The 21953-nt window shown below is 36.1% G+C and overlaps 1 protein-coding gene across 3 annotated transcripts in view; it reads right to left on the bottom strand.

Annotated features, from left to right (window-relative positions):
• The window catches only part of LOC113115683 (raftlin-like), a 95693-nt gene that overhangs the window by 38533 nt on the left and 35207 nt on the right, over positions 1-21953 (bottom strand). For all 3 annotated transcript variants that reach the window (XM_026283226.1, XM_026283227.1, XM_026283225.1), the window contains one exon: positions 11562-11739. In XM_026283226.1, the coding sequence (XP_026139011.1) occupies positions 11562-11739 (178 nt within the window). The remainder of the gene's footprint in view (positions 1-11561; positions 11740-21953) is intronic.

Raw genomic sequence — 21953 nt, 5'->3', positions numbered from 1 at the left:
GCGATATATCACCCACAAACTCGAACAAGTTCATTTTAACAACCTGATTATACATAACGTTAGTGAGAAGATGGAGAACATCTGTTCACAAGGTTTATTATTGGAAACATTTTGCACAGCGTTGGCTGGAAATGAGTGCTAGAAAGACACATTTGTACTAAATGAGCAGGTGTAATACTTGAGTTCTGCTTTCTGTCTCTGAGGTGATTTCCTCGGGCATTGTTAAAGGTGAAGTGTGTCGTTTATTAGATGTTAAAATACTTTCAGTCCCAGTTTAATATGCAGAGTCAACTGTAAGTAAAATACTTGTAGGTTTATTAAAGTCTTCCTGCTTGCTTTCTACAAAAAAAGGTACAAAAGCTTTCACTGGGGCTTTACCATTTCAAAGGGTACTAATGTGTATCATTTGGGAACTAATATGCATCTTTACTGTAGATTTAAGAACAGTTTACTTGCTGAAAATTTATCCGCAGACCATCCAAGGTGTAGATGAGTTTTCTACATTATCAGAAACATCATTCCATCACTTGCTCGCCAGTGGATCCTCTGCAGTGAATGGGTGCCGTCAGAATGAGAGTCCTGAACAGCTGATAAAAACATCACAATAATCTACACAACTCCAGTCAAGTCCATCATTTTACTTTTTGAAACTGTTTGGAATCTCATTCTGACGGCACCCATTCACTGCAGAGGATCTATTTTATTTTTTTCTGAGAGTGTGGTGTTGCACTCGACCAATAGCATGTGTTGGGGGTGTGGTTATCTCTTTATTATTATTATGAATGATCCGATCTCAAATGCTCTTTTTTTCTTTCTCCAGTGGAACCATGCAGAGATCCCAGTGAGATGCTGATCTCAGGGACACCCATTCCAGTCTCTTCTCTTCCCATCTTCTGTGTGCATGTGACATTTGGGACAGAGATTAAACCCACTAACCCAGAGCTCTATCCAACCACACAGTCGCAGCGCAGCAGGGCCCTGACTCACCTCTGTCATGCACACACACACACACACACACATGATTTCACACTTCCCGCCAACACACGGCCATCTGCTGCCTGAACACATTCCCCTCATGGTGTTCCTGCAGCACTTACGACTGGATCCTGCAGTCTGGCTTTAACATGAAGATAAACAAATCTGAGCAGCGTATGAGCGGCAGAATGAAAGGCCTGTCTATTTAACAAGTTAATTTAGTGTGATTAACAACAATAAAAAAGGAAAAACATGCTTTCTTGCAATTAATCACGGCCCCTGACATGTTGGTGAATTTTGTAATATAAATAAGATTTCCTACCATCTGAGCAACTGCGAGTTTGCAGTCCTGTAACCGCTTGTGATAACATGCAAAAAAAAAAAAAAAAAAAGCTGTCTTTCAGATATACTTTAATTTGCAATCTCATTACAAACATGACTTTTTGAACTAAATGCCCTTTTTTTTCAAGATTTTTGATGCTCCCTGAGTTTTGGTTCAATACAGTCTTGCATTAATGCATTAAATCCATTTAACTGATAAAAATGTAAACATTTTTAAACTTTCTATTTACAAAAAAATCTAAAGAAAAATAAAAATTTCCACAAAAAAATCGAATAATCAAAAATGTTTCTTGAGCAGCAAATCAACTTACTAGAATGATTTCTGAAGGACCATGTGACATTGAAGACTGAAGTAATGATGCTGAAAATACAGATTAGAATCACTTAAATTACATTTTACAATATATGAAAATAAAACATGGTAATTTTAAAGTGCAATAACATTTTATAATATTACTTTTTTCACTGTATTTGATCTCAACTGATTTATTATAAGAAACAAACTTTTTGTTTAGTGACCCTACACATCCCGTGGTCACTGAGTTTTTCATTCAAAAGACCCACGCACTGATTCTTCTTTTGTGTTCCACCTAAAAATACACCAGCATGAAGATGAGTAAATAAAGATTTTTCACTTTTGCATGAACTTTTCCCGTAAAGAGATTACATTTGTGATATTTCCTTCCTACAGGCCTAATGCACATACAGAAGAGCGATCCTCCTCAGTACTTGGCAGCGCCGAGGCTGTTTGTGGAAACGCTTTAGCGAGTTAAACAGCAGTAACTTTGACAGAAAAGATCTAGCCGCTTGCTCACACGAGTGCCGCTTCTGGGAATAAAAAGCTTTAAGCAACACTGATCTAGACTTCCTTTAGAAACAGTTCGCTCAAAGGTTTCTCTCAGACACGGATCTTAGACACAGCTGGGTTGCACTGTTGGCAAACGCCTGTTTGCCTGCGGATCATCTTAGTTGGTGTGTGTGTGTGTTTTCACCTCTCTCTATCAGTGCCCACAGGAATACTGATATCACTGGTGCTGTCAGATTCAGTGTTTCCTGGTCTGGAGGCTACATCCAGCTGTGTGCGTGTGCAATTCTCAGTGGCATTGCCATGACAACAACCTTCGATGGGATCCATCAAATCTAGGTATCCCCATCTTTAATCACTGCATTAATAATGGATCACATCTTTCTTGATGTCAGCTTATTTACCAAGCTATGAATAATGTTATTCAAGCATATCGGCCTTAATGGTTTCTGGTCTGTACCGGTACCCCTGCGAGGTGCTCGGCAATTATCAAAAAATGATGCATAAATCACCCACCCTCGTCGCTGAAGTGGAACTGTAACTAAAATTGAACATGGGGGGCCTGACAGTTGACATTTGGAATTCTACACACAGTCAGCCACCGCACACATTCACTGCTAGGTTATAAGTAAAGCCCGACAAATCGCTTTAAAACTAATCCCGAGATCCTGCTTCACAGTTGTGATGTCTGCATCTACACGGGCCAGAAGTCAGGAGCAGCTCCTGCTTCAGTGGTGTAACGTTTCGGAGGGGAAACTGTAGCAATGTCACCTATGAGCTCCACACACAGCGGCTAATCCTGATGTGAGAGAGCTGGGTCTGCATCCAGAGACACTGGGTGAATATTAAACATGTGACTGACTGATGTCTGAACTCCATCCCATCTCTTCTGTAGCTTCTCTACTATACTAGAACAACAACAGGTGAAGGTGTCCAGTCAGATCCCTGTTTAAATTACTTAGAGGGGCGCGATATGATCAGAATCTTACCACAATGCAAGTCATTTTTAACTCTTAGATCTTTGTATCAGTCATTTTTAACAGCGTCTTTATCACAATACAACACATTTTTTACCAAGATCTTTCCTACATTATTGAAATGTCTTTACCTTGATACAAGTAATTTTAAACACCTTAAACACAATACAGGTAATTAAAAAAAATATTTCCCTCGATAGAAGTCATTTTTTAACAAAGTGTAATTTTAAGTAATTTTTAAGCAACATCTTTAGCGAGATGCAAATATTTTTTAACCAATTTCTTTACCACATTCAAATAATTTTTAAACATCTTTCCCACAAATAAAAGTCATTTTTTTGCCATTTTTTTTTACCCTGATAATTAATTTTTAAGCAACTTCTTTACCTCAATAAAAGTAATTTGCAGCCAAAATCTTTACCTCAATACAATCTTTACCACAATATGATACATTTTAACTAAAATCTTTACTTCAAGATCTTACCAGCCGATATCAGTAATTTTTAACCAAAATCTTTACCCTGATACAAGTCATTTTTAACTGAAATCAGAGATGCTACTAAATTAAATTGAAGCTATACACTGTATCTCTCAACATCAAATTAATAACATTTGGGAAATTTTCAGCTCACATCAGACTTTTTTACCACCAGCTATTTTTCCACTTAAGACAACCAAATGGTATTGGTACTTTCTAACAATTTTCTCTTGCTTACAACAAAATCACCTATTGTCCAAACGCCTTCTTTACTTGCATCTCACTGATGTGCTAGACAACATTATAGATACATTATTGATAGACCTATAACTGTTCAGTGTTAACACATCGAGGTCATAACTGAAACTGCTTTGAAACTGTGTATTGTGAAAAGTGCTTTACAGAGAAATTTAAATCTCAGCATTGAAGATCCGAACCCCTTTTCACATGCATTTTACATCTCTATATCCTTGTAAAGATGGAACACCACTGAGATGAAACCATTTCATTTACCTCTAGAAGGTCTTCAACCAGTTTTAATAAGCTCGATCAATACCAGCCGATCAACCATCTAAACCAATGACCAGCTCAGACCATCAGAAGTTGCTTTTAGCTGGGTTTCCCGTCAGATCCTTCTTTCATCTCTCATTTTGTTCCGTTTCCTCCTCCTCGTCCCCTCTCCAGCTCTCTCGTCTTCTCCTCTGGACGTGTTTGGGTCTGTTTGTTTTGGGAGGACGAGGAATGGCTACATGAAGGTTTTCTTTCATCTGCACTTTTCCTCCCTCTCCTCTGTGATCGCTGGGATTGGCAGTGGAGGAGCAGAGCTGTGCCCTGTTTGATATCTCGCCTCTCTCTTGCTTTTTTTCGCAGGTTTATCCCTCAGGGCCGCTGCTGATGTGAGCAACTGTCTCCACGGTGACAGACGCCAAAGATAAAGCAAGGCAGCTTTGCCGAAGCTATCAAAGGTTGGCAGCCGCCTCTATACTACAATTCCTCCCAACACACACACGTGACAGAATCCAAGTCTGATCTTTTTTCTTCTTGTTTTGCTCTCGGTCTCTTGAAGTCTTCACTACATTGCATGCACATCATCCCAACATCACGCCTACTCTATGAATGAAGCTTGACTTCTTAAAGGAAGAGTTCATCAGAAAATTCTGTCATTATTTACTCACTCTTATGTTGTTCTGAACTCATATGACTTTCTTTCTTCCACTGAAACCCATCTTCAGAGGAATATTGCACACTGCCATTTTCCATACGACAGAATCATACAGTTTCTAGGAGCTCCCAAATGACAAAACACAAAAAGGTAACTGTAAAAGTAGTCTATATACCTACAAATCATCTGATAGCTTTGTGTGAGGAACAGACAAGTCACTACTCAATAAAAAAAAAAAAAAAAAAAAGTTCCCTATCCATCATTTAGGTGCAGGTTTGGCATCAATGATATATATATATATATATATATATATATATATATATATATATATATATATATGTTACATTTAAATAGTTTGAATATACAATGTAGAAATATATAATATAGAAATATACAGTACAGACCAAAGGTTTGGAAACATTACTATTTTTAATGTTTTTGAAAGAAGTTTCTTCTGCTCATCAAGCCTGCATTTATTTGATCAAAAATACAGAAACAACTGTAATATTGTGAAATATTAACTTAAAATAATAGATTTCTATTTGAATATACTTAAAAAAATTAATTTAATCCTGTGATGCAGCGCTGAATTTTCAGCATCATTACTCCAGCCTTCAGTGTCACATGTAACATCAGTCGATCACATCATCATTTAGAAATCATTCTAATATTCTGATTTATTATGAGTGTTGGAAACAGTTCTGCTGTTGAATATATTTGATCAATAAAAGGTTAAAAAGAGCTGCATTTATTCAAAAGAAAAATTCTAATAATATATATTCTAAAAATATATTTTCTTTACTATCACTTTTTATCAGTTTAACACATCCTTGCTGAATAAAAGTATTGATTTTATTTAAAAAAAGAAAGAAAAAAAATACTGACCTCAAATCACTGACCAGTAGTGTATATTGTTATTACAAAATATTTATATTAAAAAAAAGCTTCTTTTTTTTCATCAAAGTATCAGAAAAGAGTATCACGTTCTGAAAAAATATTAAGCAGCAGAACTGTTTCCATCTTTGATAATGAATCATCATATTAGAATGATTTCTAAAGGATCATGTGATAATGATCCTGAAAATTCAGCTTTGCATTCACATAAATAAATGATACTTTAAAGTATAATACATTTAAAAACTATTATTTTAAATTGTAATAATATATCACAATATAATTTTTTTTTCTGTATTTTTGATCAAATAAATGCAGGCTTGATGAGCAGAAGAAACTTCTTTCAAAAACATAACAAATAGTAATGTTTCCAAACTTTTGGTCTGTACTGTATACATTTAGAATAAAATATTTAAATATATACATCATTTAAATGTTTGGGTCAGAATGTTTTTTTTAAGGAAATTAATACATTTATTCATCAAGGATATAAGAAAATCATAAATAAATAAAAAACAGTAAAGGCATTCATACTGTAACAAAAGCTTCTGAATGTTCTATTTTAGAATCTTTAATATACAGTATATCATGGTTGTAGCAGAAATGAGTCAAATCAGACAAATCAAAGAGTCTATCAGAGCTGTGTGCATTGAAACGTGAGCTGAATTCCTCAGGAAGTCATAAATCAGTTCTAGTGCCACAAGAACCAAGCAAGATAACCAACCAACCAACTTGTTCACACAACAGCTTTCAACATTAACACCAATAGAACAATTATTAACAATTTTAATTCGAAGAAGAGATTGTCAAATTTATTGTTCGTGATTGAAATGCAACGCTGGACATCACATGTAAACCCAGGAGATCAAGTTAAATACTTGCATTGACTTCCCCCCCCCAGCCAGTGAAACCAGACTGAAATTCCTAAGGGGGAAGGGCTTTAAACCTTTGTCTTCACAGAAAAGTCCTTTGCCAGAGAATGGCAAAGAAACCCTTTTTATACATTATATATGGACCAGAATGAACTCAAAAAAGACTTATGAATGAATCATTCCATTGCTTAACTCCATATTCATTTACGTGTAACCCACACATTTGACTATCATGTATAATCACTTATTGTGTATGTCTTTTGATAACTATAGGATACCTAGTCATGTCTAGTATTCAAATAATCGCATTTTCTTGCTTGATATTGTCCTGACAATCATTTATTTGTAAAATATATCATAATCATGTTATAGGAATCATGTCCAAAATTAGACCCTGTGAGGCAAGAACCACATGCTTGGTAAGATAAACAAATGATTTATGATACCCCAGACTCAAGGCCATATCTGATTGGTCAAGGCAACATTTGAGGGGTGGCCAACAAGGAAGTTTTAAATACTTTGGACCCCATGAAATTTGGCTTTTAGTTCTAGTCTAGCTGCTGCTATTAGCCATGTCGGCTTTTAGTTCCAGCCTTGCTCGTGCTATCAGTCATGCCTGCTCTTAGCTTGTAGCTTTGCTACCTAGCTTTAGCTTGTAGCATCTAGCCATGCGGTTAGTCATCATTGTTCTTTGAGCGCGGTTCCAGCATGCCTGCCTGCTGCTACTTATGCCACAATGAGAAGGAACACAACCTAGTCTCGTCAAACTTTATTTCTTTTCTTTTCCGTTTGAGAGTTTCGTGTTCTGAGTTAAGTTTTGTAACGTCCATTCAACTTCAACCAGCGAACACGACTCTGCACTTTCAGCCACCGCTCAACAACCACGGGCTTCCCAAGACGTCACTTCACTACTGAACTTCAAGCCAATCAGCGACACCGGGATACCCCTTTCAACTGGAGTCCCTTTCACAGCAAACGAAGGCAACGTATTCCCAGATATTTGTTGTGCTGGTGTATCTAATATAATTTTAACCCCATTGAGGAACTCAATGCAAGGGTTAATTACGTGATTGATGGTTGTTCATGTCTATGCAATTTAACGTATTGCTGTTAACTTGGGATTCCATATTTCCATTCTCTTAAACTCATCTTTCCCTAACTTTCGACCTCCCTGAAACTTGTGTGAATGTGTGTGTGCGTGCGCTTATGTGTTAGATTAGTTTATATGTCTTAGATTTATCTAATAAAGCCTTATTCATATTGAAAAGAGAAGTATCTTGTGTTTTGTGCTTACAAGTTAATGTCTTAAACTGCCGATCTTGTTACTGTGCTAATTGATAGTGTTTTCACTATAGTTTGGATATTAGTATCCAGCGCAGATTTGATGTTAAACGGCTCGTTCACTGAACCGCAGGCGCGTCTCCGTGAACAGCCGTGAAACAGTGATTCTGTTCAAATTCCCTTTAAAATCTTAAATGATTCCCTTTGAGCTAAATTGACCTGTTTCCCTTACATGGTCTCCACAAAAATGTGAAGCAGCACAACTGTTGTCAACGTTATTAGAATTACACTGAAGATCATGTGACACTGAAGACTGGAGTAATGATGCTGAAAATACAGCTGTGCATCACAGGAATAAATTACATTTTAAATTGTAAATTGTTTTAAATTGTAATTAGATTTCACAATATTACAGTTTTTCTACTGTATTTTTGATCAAATAAATGCATCATGCATGAGCTTGATTTTTTAAAATATAAATATATGTATATGTGAAATTATATAGGAATACTGTGATAATTCTTTAGCTAAACCATCCAGCCGTTTTTGACAGTCACTGTAGGTTGTTGTTGTATAGAAACCAGGAGTGTCTAGCTTTTCTTGAAATGTCTCCTTTTGTGTTCCACTTTAACAAACTGGCAGCATACACCATGGGTTTGAAACTAAATTGTCATTTCTGGGTCAACTGTTCCTTTAAGATGAGTGATGGAGTGTGTATATGCCTTTAATAATGAGTTTTTGTGTGAGCATTCTTGCTTTTCAGCGCATGACACATTACCGTGAGGGGAGGTCGAGCTAAGAGTTCATCCTGACATCCACTGAACTGTGTAATGTTACAGTACAGTTTACAGCTCGAGTCATACCGGCCCTCACAAAGTGGAAAATGACACTCGGGTGTAAAGGAAAAGTGGCCAGAAGATCAACAGTAATATAGAAAGGAATTTTTCCTTCTTAATGTTTTGTATTAAACCTTAATTTGCCAGGAATGTGTTTCAGGATTCCTGGGGCGTCCATGATAACAGAATAATTCCAGGGCTTTTGAGTTTGCCGTCACTGTCCGGCCCCGTATCTGCCGTTCTGAGACTCAGAGATTCCAGGATCAGACGGCACAGATTCCACACTGCATCTCAGAAGCCACTTTTTCCTTGCACAAACTGCCGGTCCCTAATCGGGAACTAAAGGTTCATTTATGTGCAAAAATGGGCTCTACATTGGCCCCTGAAACCTGCTGGTCTTAACCCTAACATAAGAGGCCAGGGGTTGGGATAATTTCCACAAAACATCAAGTCAGGTAAATTAAATTGCTTAATTTTTCTCAGTAAAAATTTGAATATAACAGGACATAAAATTCATCTTATAGTTGACATAAAATGAAAATGCAAATTAAATTCCTAATGTTTTGAAATGCATTTTTGAAGGAAGTCTCTTTTGTTCACCAAGACTGCATTTATTTGATCAAAAGTACAGCACAACTGTGAAACATTATTACGATATAAAATAAACGTATTCTATTTAAAAAAAAAATGTTATTTATTCCTGTCATGCAAAGCGGAGTCTTCATGATCCTTCAGAAATCATTTTAATATGCTACTGAAGAAACATTTCTTTTTGTTAACAATATCATTTTTCAGTTAGCTTAGAAAACATTTGTTCTGCTTTTAGTTTTATATCATTTCGAATGAATCAATTGAATGCATCTTTGCTCCAATCAGGAACCAGTGGATTAAAACCAAGCCCTGCCCTACATGTGTTCTTATTTTTCAGTAGTCTATATTCTTATTCAGTTTGGTTGAAAAAATCACTAGTGTTTCATTGCAACTTTAACCATTTTGTCCTCCAATGTCAACTTATACTGTGACAAATAAACAGGATCTTTTGCAAACCTGAAAACAGTCATCCAGACACTAATATCACTATTGATCTCTAAATGTTTTTAGACTTAACAAAGTTAACAAAGACTGTGATGCCGTATGTTTGTTTGTTGGCAGGTTATGCAGCAACACATGCAGTTACATCATCATCGTTCCGCTCTCGAATCAGTGGAAACCTGAGGCTGAATCTCTGCCCCATCATCACCTCACTTCCTTCCTCCAGGGAATCTCCTCTAAGAGGTCAGAGGTCAGCGGGGTCAGATGGAGATGTGGGTGGACGTCAGCTCAGTGTCTCCCGCTCAGTGCCCTTTACGCCGGTCTGGACGCTGTGTGACGGCCATCCAGCAGCGCTGCAGGCAGGAAGTGGATGTGACTTTGAGTTCCTGCCACTGTTTTGCCAGAGGATTATCGAACCGCTCTTCAACCTTCACCAGCTCTGTGTGACAGACTGTAAAGTGTTGGCCTCATGCAGACAGACTTTGGACTAACAGCATGAAGGCTTACACTGTCCACTGCTTGACTGACATTTTTTCAGTAGTATGTATCGTTTAGCGGTGCTTTTTCTGAAAAGGTTTCAAAAACTGTAATAGACTGTTAAATTTAAACGATTGCACGTCTGCTAGCGGTTGTACTAAAAAACACCAAATTAAGTCACTTAAGCTCACAAGGGCTTTATTTATTTGATCAAAAATACAGTAAAAACAGTAATATTGTGAAATATTATTACAATTAAATGTAATTTATTCATTTGATTCAAAGCTGAAATTTTCCGATTTTTTTTTGTCGAAGCCATGATAAGATTTTTGATGACTAAAAAGCAATGTTATTTTGTATTTTTGATAATATTATGGTTTAATATTTAAAATTTGATTTTAATAAAATATTTATATTTTCTGCTTTTATGTTGTTTTCTGTAACTTTTAGTTAAAGTTTTAGCAATTTTGTTTCTATTTAACTTTTTTTTATATGCCTTTATACGTTTTTAAATAATTGTAATTATTTGTTTTAATAATAACTTTATTTTTAAATTTAATTTTTAATTATAGTAGAATTTTTTTTTGTTGATTTAGATATTTTAGTGCTTCAACTTAGACTAAAAGAAAATAAGAAATGTTGCCTTGATTCAATGTTTATTTCAAGTACTTTTAGTTAAGGATGATAAAAAAAACAGTATTTATTTGAATTTTTTTATCTTGTCTTTTACAAGATATATATATACAAACTTTTGGACAATAAAGTAGTGTATGTACATCAAGAAGTCATAAGTTGGGTTTTTCTTTTTACAGATAAAGCTCAAACAATAAAGCAAATATGCAATAGTTTCATGCTGTTTATTTGCTACTGCACCTCAAACTCATATTTTGATGTCACTAATCTTGTACATTTGGCCAAATTTGGTTATTAAATCTTCCTCAGAAGTGTTTATTCCCTTAACCTGGTAACTTATTCACACATCTACCTTTTCATGTGGACTAAACATATTCTTATGCTGGATGATGTCAGAGCGAGCGGATTTTGTCATCTGGCGGACGATAATGGGTCGTGAAGGGCAGGGTGGAGAAAATTTTATGGTAAGTGGCTGCAATCAATTTATTTTAGCTACATTTAAATAAACACATTTTACAGTACACAAAAGTTTGTGGCAGCACCACATACAGTACATCTAACCCAACAGCAACACATGAAGTCTTAAAGGTACAGTAGCACCACAGCCAGGTGAACGATCAGATGGAGGATGGAAAATGCTCATAAACACTACATTATGATGTTTTGTGGTGCAATAAATGAACATTATAGAGACTATAAAAACATCATAAAGGATTTGAGGCATAAAGTGAAGATATTACCCCTGTAATAAATGTGAGAGCAGCTGTCATGTTTCCATTAGGCGTGTTGTGACCCACCTGTCTGAGACTTTGATGAGCACTGCCCGGTAGAGCTGGCGCTGGACGCTGGCGGGCTCGGGGCCGCACGGGTGGACGAAGGGGTGCACAGCTGCTAGAATGAAGCCCTGCTGGTACAGATCCTGCAGCTGAGACGGCAACTCCCTCACCGAGGACAGACACAGCGTGGACGTCCCATCTGCCAGAGGACACAGAGGGGTGAGAACAGCACTCACTGGACCACACACTTCCCTTCAGGTCTGCACACTAGCAAATATCTCCATATCTTTCAGCATATACAGTATGATGTATTTATTTATGATTGTTCATATTTAAAATTGTATAATATGGTAAGCACACACACACACACACACACACACACACACACACACACACACACACATATATATATATATATATATATATATATATATATATATATATATATATATATATATATATATATATATGTTTTTACCATTTTAGCCAAACAACCAAGTAAAGGAAGGAAGAATATTTAATTCACAGATTTATTGCATCCAAAATAAAAGTATATTTATTATGTATATATAAATACAAACACATGTTTATATATTAAATATATTTATTTATAATATAACTTATATCAATATAAATATATGTAAATACATGTAAATATGTTCTGTATGCTGTATGTGTGTCTTTTATTTTGGAAGCGATTAATCATTTGACAGCACTATTCCTGTATATAATATAAATAAATATTTACATTTTTAAAAAATACCAACCAGCGGCTTCTATGATTATTTTTTTAATTATTATTTTTAATATGTTATATTTGAGATTATAATATATATATATATATATATATATATATATATATATATATATATATATATATATATATATATATATATATATATATATATATATATGTTACATTTAAATAGTTTGAATCAAGCTCATGAATCCTGGAAAGAAATATATATATTTTTTTAAACTTTCTTTACAAAATGTAAATTTTAACATAAAACATTTGAATATCTGAAAAATATTATTATTAAAAAAACATTACATATTTTTTTGTATTTTATATATGTTCAATTATTATATTTATACTCTTTGTAATGTAAATATTTTAGTTTTAATATATTTACATTGTTTTTTAGTTCTATTTTTATTATGTGTTTTTGTGTTAATTCTTTATCTTTAGGACAGTAGACAGGAAAGTAGGACATATTGGATTTGAACCTGAGTCCCCGTGATCAACAGCTCTTATGTGCTAAAGATGTGCGTTATATAAATCAACAGCCAAATCATTGCAGCTATGAATCTTTAATATAACACCCAATCTTTTGAGCCTTACAACCAATGGACGGTCAAACACAGCTTGTTGTTTTTCCATTGCTTGGAGTCGTTCTCCAGGAGGATTTGCTAGTTTGTTTGCGACGAAAGCCAGAAAGACTCAAGGGTTGCTTTAGCAACAGTGCCTCACTAACCTTGTCTATGATTTAATGGGCCTGGTGAAAAATCCAATTAAACCTGATTGTTTAGCTGGTGGTGAGACGAGAGTGTTTTACACAAGAGCTTTGATATCTTTCTGACAGCCCAGTCACACCCAGCTCTGGCTGTAATGAGATACACTTGTGGAGTGACCAGACATTTGGAAGTGGGAGGAACACCTTCCCCGTTTTAATCTAAAGTCTTGTCTGGGCATAATCGAGAGAGAGAGAGAGAGAGAGAGAGAGAAGACATGCTACATAACAGCAAGAAAGTGTCAGAATCACCCAGCTGTGCGACAACACAGCAGATCTGTCTCACAACGCAGCCAAGACCACAATATGTTAATGAGAAGACATCGACCACGAACGCATTCTATGCACACTAATGCAGACGTGAATGATCGGCTCATGCATTGTTAGTGTGGGGTGCAGTTGTACATACTTAGTTATTGCCCACTATAGTGCACATTTTAAACAGAATGTTAATTCTGTAATGGGCCTTACTTACAAGTTTGAATGACATTGTGTCTGGAATGGCATGCTAGCACACTACACTCATTATTTCTGCAGTATGTATATGTGAAATTTATATATGCATGCAATACCCAGATTATATAACATTTGGCAAAATGCAGTATGCAACTGAGCAGAACACTGTATCCCACAATGCAAGGCGTTAGACTTGACATCCTATTCAAGTGTGACAAATGATTTCACTTCAAAATGTATATTTTCAGACTATTTTGGTCTTCTTGTTTTTAATTCCTGTATCTAAACAATCTTAAATCAATAAATATTTGCTTTATGATGCAAAAAAAGTGAGTTTAGTTAGTCATTTTATATTTAAAACATGAAAAATATAAACAAATCAAAATTATTTATTTTCATTAATTTTTTAAAAAGTCAAACAAAAGGTACAAAAAAAATATTTTTTTGGATATTAATTGTAAGATAAACATTAACTATAATCCCGATTGTTTGTAATCTTGTAAAAAAAAAAAAAAAACTTTTAAAAACAAAAAAACTTACGTGATTAGACTGCCAAATCTTAAGACATTTTTTATATAATAAATATGTACAGTATGCATTGTGATAAAGTGACCTTAATGTTGCCTGCTAATGTTTAAATACATTACAAAATACACTTCAAGATAGTGAGTAGCACGTTAGTTTTCAAACAGAGCCAATGACTCATCTGAAATAATCAGCAGTGCACACTGGACCTGGTTAAGTTGGTTTGTGGGTGGTTTGTGAATGAGACACATGGCTTTGCACAACTATTTGTGAATCGTCCCAGAGAGAGAAACAATCAGAGTTCGTCTGTCTGCTCACAGACGGCTCTGTGCCCATAACACTGTCATATAAACCAACCCAAACAACTGCCTGGAGTGAGTTCTTCCAAAATAAGCACAGTCAGCTGTGCCTCCCATATACTGTATGTCACATGTGTGCAGTGAGCTGGAAGAGGTCGACTTCAATACTGAACTCAACCTTAAGATCAACAGGAAGTCGAGCTCTAGACCCTTCTTCTGCTTTTTAATCTTAGAACAACTCTAAATTTATTCCGAGACGAAGACAGATGTGTGTGTGACTCGACAGCAGTTTTGGAAAGCCGTACTGTGGTGTTACACAGCTAAAAATGTCTTCCTGTGAATACCAAACAAACAATAAAACCCTCATATTTCCAGATAAGAATTTCAGATCCAGATACGCTTGCAGATTTATCATGGTCTCTTGCGAACTGTGCAATATTTATGTTATTTTTTGCTGTAAATAGGGCACCAAAATTGATTTTGGCACCATCTTCCAATGCCAAGAGGAGGAAATTGAGGAAATTTACCTGCCATTAAAAGAAAGAAATAGTAATAATCTTAGAAGCCTCTGTTTATCATTTTTCATAATTTAAATGTTTTAAAAAATAATTTAAAAATAATGTAAAAATATATAAGGAATATATTCATCAAAACATAATAAATTATATATATATATATATATATATATATATATATATATATATATATATATATATATATATATATTTTTTTTTTTTTTTTTTTTTTTTTTTTTTTTTATAATCATAGAAGCCATAATCAAAGATGCCACTTTGCTAGCAGTTAGACATGATTAACTTTTAGATATTTTAATATTTGTAACTTCATTTGAGGTATACTATACATATAAATCAATCATACTGTACTTACACTTCAAAAACACTGTGTCCAATTGTGCTGTATTTACTCACAAATGGTGCTTCAAAACAAGTTTAGCCTCTTTGTTTTGCGCTTGGCGAGTGTTCATTTTGGCTTTTGGTAAAAAGGACAAATGGAAGATAAATCATAAGATGGAACTGAAATAAAGGGCTGATTGTGGCTGGATGTATTTTCTTCTTTTCTCAGGCGTAATTCCAAAGCTCCATTGTAAAATAGCACACACACAAAAAAGCAAAGGGCGCTTGAGGCAAATCATTGGCCAGCTAAAAATATCCCTGGATTGCTCAATCATATTCTCCACAAGCCGTGAGATAAAACGAATGATGAGAAAATAGTCCACAGATACAAAAGCCCTCTAAGCCGTATGTGCACGGTTGGATCTGTTTAAGTATAATTAATCCTGGTATGTTTGATTTGATTTTTTGCTTTGTGTGTGTAAACAGAGATTCTCCCCAGAGGCAGATGCATGCTGGGTTTGCCCTCTCACAGTCGATGCTATGAGCTCTCTCCGGTATGTGCTTTACTTTCTGTGTCTTGTAGACAAAAATAAGCAAGATATTTTAGCACATGCCACTGGGAGAACACATATTAGGATGTTGCTTAAGTTGGCCTTAATCACCATAAGAACTCCCAAAACACCCAAGTCTGTGGCAGCCAATATAGAAAAGCCTTTATCAGACCCGTGAACCGGAGCAGATCAGCCTTTGATAACATATGAGATAGCTCATCCCATAGGAAAGACAAATCACTAAGGAGCGCTCTATAATATCTCAACTCTTTCTCCCAGACAGTAATGAGGACAAATGGAGAGCAAATGCACAAGCCTTTCAGATTTCATTTTCTGGAGAAAAAGACCCCAGTAACCTCATATACTGTGTTTTTTTAAATAAAGATTTTGCAATCAAAAATGTGAAACATATATTTATGTCAGAGATGCCCAAATCAGGGTCTGTGTGCTAAATATATGCCATGTCACAAGAATGTGCCATTGAAGCTTATATATTTAGCTGCAATTATTTGTAAAAAGAAAAAAAAAATCATTTTTTTTATTTAGTCATTTATTTATTGCATTAAATGTGAAAAGAAGTAAGTGTAAGTATTTAAATTATATTTTTTTTTTACCTTTTTTATTTAATGCATTTTAATATATTATAGTTGGATATAATGCAACATTGTTATTTGTATAACATTGTAATGTTATTTTATTGTTTTATTTTTACATTTAAATGTTACAAAAATTATTCATGCATTTGATTTAAAAAGATTTTGAAAATGACAGAACATTGAATTTATTTTAAATGTCATATATATCATATAATGTTGTATTATATGGAAATAATAAACATTAATTTTGCCCTACGCCCCTCAAACAAGGTACATTTTTGGCACTCTGTCTTAAAACGTCTGTGCATCTCTGATTTAAACATATTTTATACTAAAACATCTGAGGACTGCATTATTTCTCACAGCTGAGCAATAAAGCTGTCTGCTTAGTGCGCATTTCTGTCTTAGCTTTAGGTAATATTCATTAATGTCAAGACATTTTTAGCTGGAAGAATTATTATTTCAATTATTTGCAAATAACAAAGCGTAGAGGTGAAAATGTGACATTTAAAGGTTTAATAATATTATTTTGCCTGCCAAACTCGCATCTGAAGTCATATGCCTTGGTAAAAGTTTATTTCCTGTGATTAATAATGGTAAGAGTAATAATGGTAACCCTTGCCCAAAGACATTAGACACAAAAACTCAATTACAGCAGCAGACTGTGGCCAATGCCGCAGAGATTATTAATAAGAAATGTAATTATTTTTACATTAACTCTAATATGCGACCCATCCGAGAGTAAATGATCACTCAAGAACACATACTTTAGGAGCAGTATTTAAAAAAGATTGCGTCAGACAGCCATGTCTTTCCACTCACCGATGCTCGGTTTTGTGAAGTGATCGAGTCCCTGTGCCCTTTAACCCGGCACTGACGTTACAGATCATTCACAAGCCAGTGCATTTAAAAAGAAACGAGGATGAAATGAATTAACCCAGAGATATGGAGAGAATGTGGTGTTCTGCCGCTGGGGAACACAGTTCAATCCGATTTGCATGAACTTTGAGAGAGGGTTAGAATAAAAGATCTGTGGGAAGGAACTGCTTATGTCTTACATTTCCGCACCATTTTATCTCATGACTATTAACAACATGCATGTGTTGGAGCGTGTTAATAACTCATCTGGAAAGTTTTGCACTAGATCTGGAGCACTTGCAATGATCAACACCACATGCAGTGTTAAAAATAAAGCTGTGAAGCCACAGAAGAACCATACATGGAACCTTTCAGTAAACAGTTCTTAAAAAAAACATCATTTAAAGAAAATTATTCTAATCTAAAGAACCTTTTTCTTTACTCGAAGCTCATAGTACCAATACCAGAATACCAAAATTTCATGGTTACCAATTTTGGTAACATTTTATTTTAATATAAAAGTTTAATCATTTTTATTTAATTTTAATTTTTATCATTTAAATGTAATTTATATTATTGTTTTTCAACTATTTAACTACAAAAAAACTTAACTGTAACTATTTTTATTAAAAGTCATACCTATCTTTCAATATTGTTAAATGTTGCCATCAAATATTCAATTATGTAAACATTGCATTAAAACTATATATTTTAAAGTTAGTCATGAGCACATTATAGGTACAGATTTATTTTGACATAATTTTTTTAAGTCATTGTTGTAGTTATCACCATGTCAATCATTGTAATTTCATTTTAAATCCTGCATGTTAATACGGTTGTCAATCTGAAACTTTGCAGTGTAAAATATCAAACTTTTATTTAAATTATGATTGGGTAAAGAATCTGAACAAATACGACTCCTTTAGAAATTAATCAATAGCTTAATTGATTATATTTATAACCAAAGATCGGTTCACCCGCAGTGCAAGATGACTGAGTGAAAACTATCGTTATAATAATAATAATAAAAAAAATCTCAGTATTGCATAATAAATCTCTTCTTTACATCGTGTTTAGACGATGAGCGTGTATTGATCTTGTATCTGATTTAGAAGCCTCTGATTGGCCACTGAGTTCACGCGCTCAACAAACACGTCTGTGATTGGCTACAGTGCTCAACGCTGCAAAAACATGTTGTAAATAGAAACCTTTGACGTTTCTCACAGAGTGCCCGCACATAAATACACTGGAACATTTGAAAGCAGACGTCTATCAGTGGAAACCGAATCACCACAGTACTTTGTATCATTATGTTTTTAAAATGTAAATATCGAATTGCTACCGAAGTACCTACAACACTATTTTCCACTGTAAAGAACCATTTTTGGATGTTAAAGGTTCTTCATGGAACCGTTGATGCCGATAAAGAACCTTTATTTTTATGAGCTGGGGCGTCAGTGAAATATGTTGTCTGTGTGCCTAATGAAAGAGGATTATTTTCAGTGTCGTGAGTGGAAGTGTTTCTTCGGGCTAGGATCCGTGGAAGACTGCTTTATGTCATTAGTAGTCATTGCTCACAGTCGGCGCACGAGCCCCAGGGCACAGCGGCACGCGTTAATTACTCCACTAATGACCCTTTGTGAGAGAATCAAGCTGTGGCTGTGGAGCGGTTCTCAAATCTCTCTCCTCCCCTCATTCTGCCTCTCCCATCATGGCCTCCGCATCACTCCTCTCATATCTACTACCTCTCCATTGACTGGCTTCTTTCCCTCAATGGTTTTTAAACATTTTTGTGATGTGCAATTGCTGTTGCACTACTCTCTTCCAAATAGATGCAGTGCAACATGTTTGCATGCACATAAAATAAATAAATGAATAAATAAATAAAAAAATCAGGTGTAGGGTTTACTTTGAAACAGCTTTCATTTATAAATTGCAGTAAATTGCAAGAAAACATCATGCAACACATTTAATTAAATATGAAATTTAGAAGTAGAAAAATTGAAATATATTTGTATCAATAGTGAACAATACACTCTATGGGTCAAAATTATTGATTTTTCTTTTATGCCAAAAATCATTAGGATATTAAAGATCATGTTCCATGAATATATTGTGTAAATGTCCTACCGTAAATATATAAAAACTTATAAAAAGTAATTTTCATTGCAAAGAACTTGTAAAAGAACATAGAAATTGTATTATTATTTTTTTAATAGTTGTAGCTCAGCCAAATATTGTCCTGTCCTAACAAACCATACATCAATGGAAAGTTTATTATTATGATGATTAATTTTGTTGTCCATGGTCACATTCTGTAAAACATCCTGCAGTTTTCAGAGCATGAAAGATGGCTGACTACCAGGTCTGCATGCGCCAATGCTGACAGATAGTTTTCTCCAGACATGAATAGGCAAATGCAGAAATATGACAACTATTTCAATTTTACTACTACAACTTATTTTTTCACTTAGTTGCAATGTACCATTTCTAGGTTTTAATCTAATGTTTATGTTTTGAGTTTCATTTCAATTATGTAAAATTTTTATAAGGTACTTTTTCGCAGACTGTGATGACATATTTCCACTTTTAATAACTGTAAATATTTTTTATATATATATATATATATATTAAATGTATTTACAAATATAATGTTTTGTAGGTGTGGCGAGTGGGGCGGGGCTGAGAGGCGTGGGAACGAGGAGTGAGGCCAGGTGTAGTGATTGGAGATGAGCTACACCTGAGCCCCACCGCTAGTATCGAGTCCCACGTAGGAGATGGAAGGATATAAAACTGGAGCGACGACCGTGAAGGACGAGAGAGGACCAGGCCTGGGACATTATTTTATGTTTTGGCTTTTATTTTATGCGCGTCAGTCGCCCTGAGGGGCTGACGCGCTGTTTTGTGCTTATTTTTGGATATTAAAATGAATTTTGATTGTGCGCCGGTTTCCGCCTCCTTCTTCCCGATGTATATGGAGATTTGTAAAGCGTTACAGTGGTGCCGAAGCCCGGGAGAAGGAGGGACGCGCTGCTGAAGATCCCTCGCCGCTGTGGTGAATCCGCGGTGCCCTCGAGCTGGCGAGGTTTGTGCCGCCATGGACGCTCGAGGCGGTGGGCTGGAGCGAGTTGCCGGGGACGGGCGAGCTCGCTGCCGACCGCCCACGACAAGGAGGGGCGGCTGCCGTCCGTGAGGGAGCGGAGGAGTCGGCGCCGTTCGCCAGGGGGCCGGAGCCTGCCGCCTCCGTGACGGAATCCGGAGGGGCAGGGAACGGGGGACTCCTGCCGCTGCCCAAAATCGGAGGAGCCGTCGCCGTCCACCGGGCGGCGGAGGAGTGTCGTGCCGTCCGCCGAGGGCCGTCCAGTGCCACCGCCGGGCACCGCGGAGGAGATCACCCAGCCGGTGGAGGGCCGAGCAGCAGTGCGTCTAGGAACCGGATTTTTTTTTTTTTCCTCTCTCCCCTCTCTCGTCCCTGTCGCTCCTCCTTCCATCTCCTTTTCTCTCGCCTCGTCTGTCCTACCCCCAGGTTCCCGCAGGTCCCCGTGAGCGGTCTCCCCCGGAGGGAAGGGGGGGGGGGGGGTAGAGCGCAGTCTCGGGAGTACCCCCCGGCCTGCGAGGGGCGATGGGGGTATGTGGCGAGTGGGGCGGGGCCGAGAGGCGTGGGAACGAGGAGTGAGGCCAGGTGTAGTGATTGGAGATGAGCTACACCTGAGCCCCACCGCTAGTATCGAGTCCCACGTAGGAGATGGAAGGATATAAAACTGGAGCGACGACCGTGAAGGACGAGAGAGGACCAGGCCTGGGACATTATTTTAATGTGTGTGCTTTTTATTTATGCGCACCAGTCGGCCGTGAGGGGCTGGTGCGCCGTTTTGTATTTATTTTGGATATTAAAATGATTTTGATTGTGCGCCGGTTTCCGCCTCCTTCTTCCCGATGTATATGGAGATTTGTAAAGCGTTACAGTAGGTTTTTAAAGATTTTCATCTAATATTTTATTTTATTTCAGCTTCATTTTAGTTAGCCTACTTATTTATTTTTATTTTTTGTTCTGGTTAACAATAACATTGTTTAATAGATTTGTTAATATGTAGCTTTTATTTTTATATTTTATTTCAGTTACCAACAATGATTATTAATGGTTTAAGTTCTAGTTAACATTAGAAGCGTTTCGTCTCAGGTCACAATGACGGCGGGGGAACATGCACCTGGATGCTCTCTTCTAGCTGTTAGACTAATCTTCTAGAGACTGTTAGTTCTAAAGTACTAAGACACAAACAAGAGGTGGCAGCTACAGCTCCCTAGAGACAGAATCTTTCTTCTAAGGCCAGATTGAGTGTTAATGCCTTGTTTAACCACATCCACATCTTTATAAATGTAACCCTGGGTTAATTTCTACATGATTATTTTTTATTATCATTTGCATTTTATTTATTTGTTTATTTTATGCAGAAATGCGCTGCTTGGTGATGAGAGTTTATTATTAAATCAAAGTGTACCTGTTCAGAAATGGTAATATCTGTAAGTTGTATTTGGTTTAAGGTTATTGGCTAAAAACAGCTTGATCCCGCCTCATATCAGTTATGGCAGCTGTGATTGGCCAGGGCTAGTGTGAGTGAGGAGGTGAAAAAAGAAGGAGAAAAAAAAAGCATGTTGTCGGCATGATAACAGAGCGCGCTGGTTTTATTTGTGTAAAAATATAGTCTTTACTGCATTATTTAAGTGTTAAGCTGAATAGTATTCTGTTGTGAAGTCAACAC

Source organism: Carassius auratus, chromosome 16 (assembly GCF_003368295.1).
Source record: "Carassius auratus strain Wakin chromosome 16, ASM336829v1, whole genome shotgun sequence".
NCBI lineage: Eukaryota > Metazoa > Chordata > Actinopteri > Cypriniformes > Cyprinidae > Carassius > Carassius auratus.
This window is presented reverse-complemented; position numbering and strand designations above follow the sequence as displayed.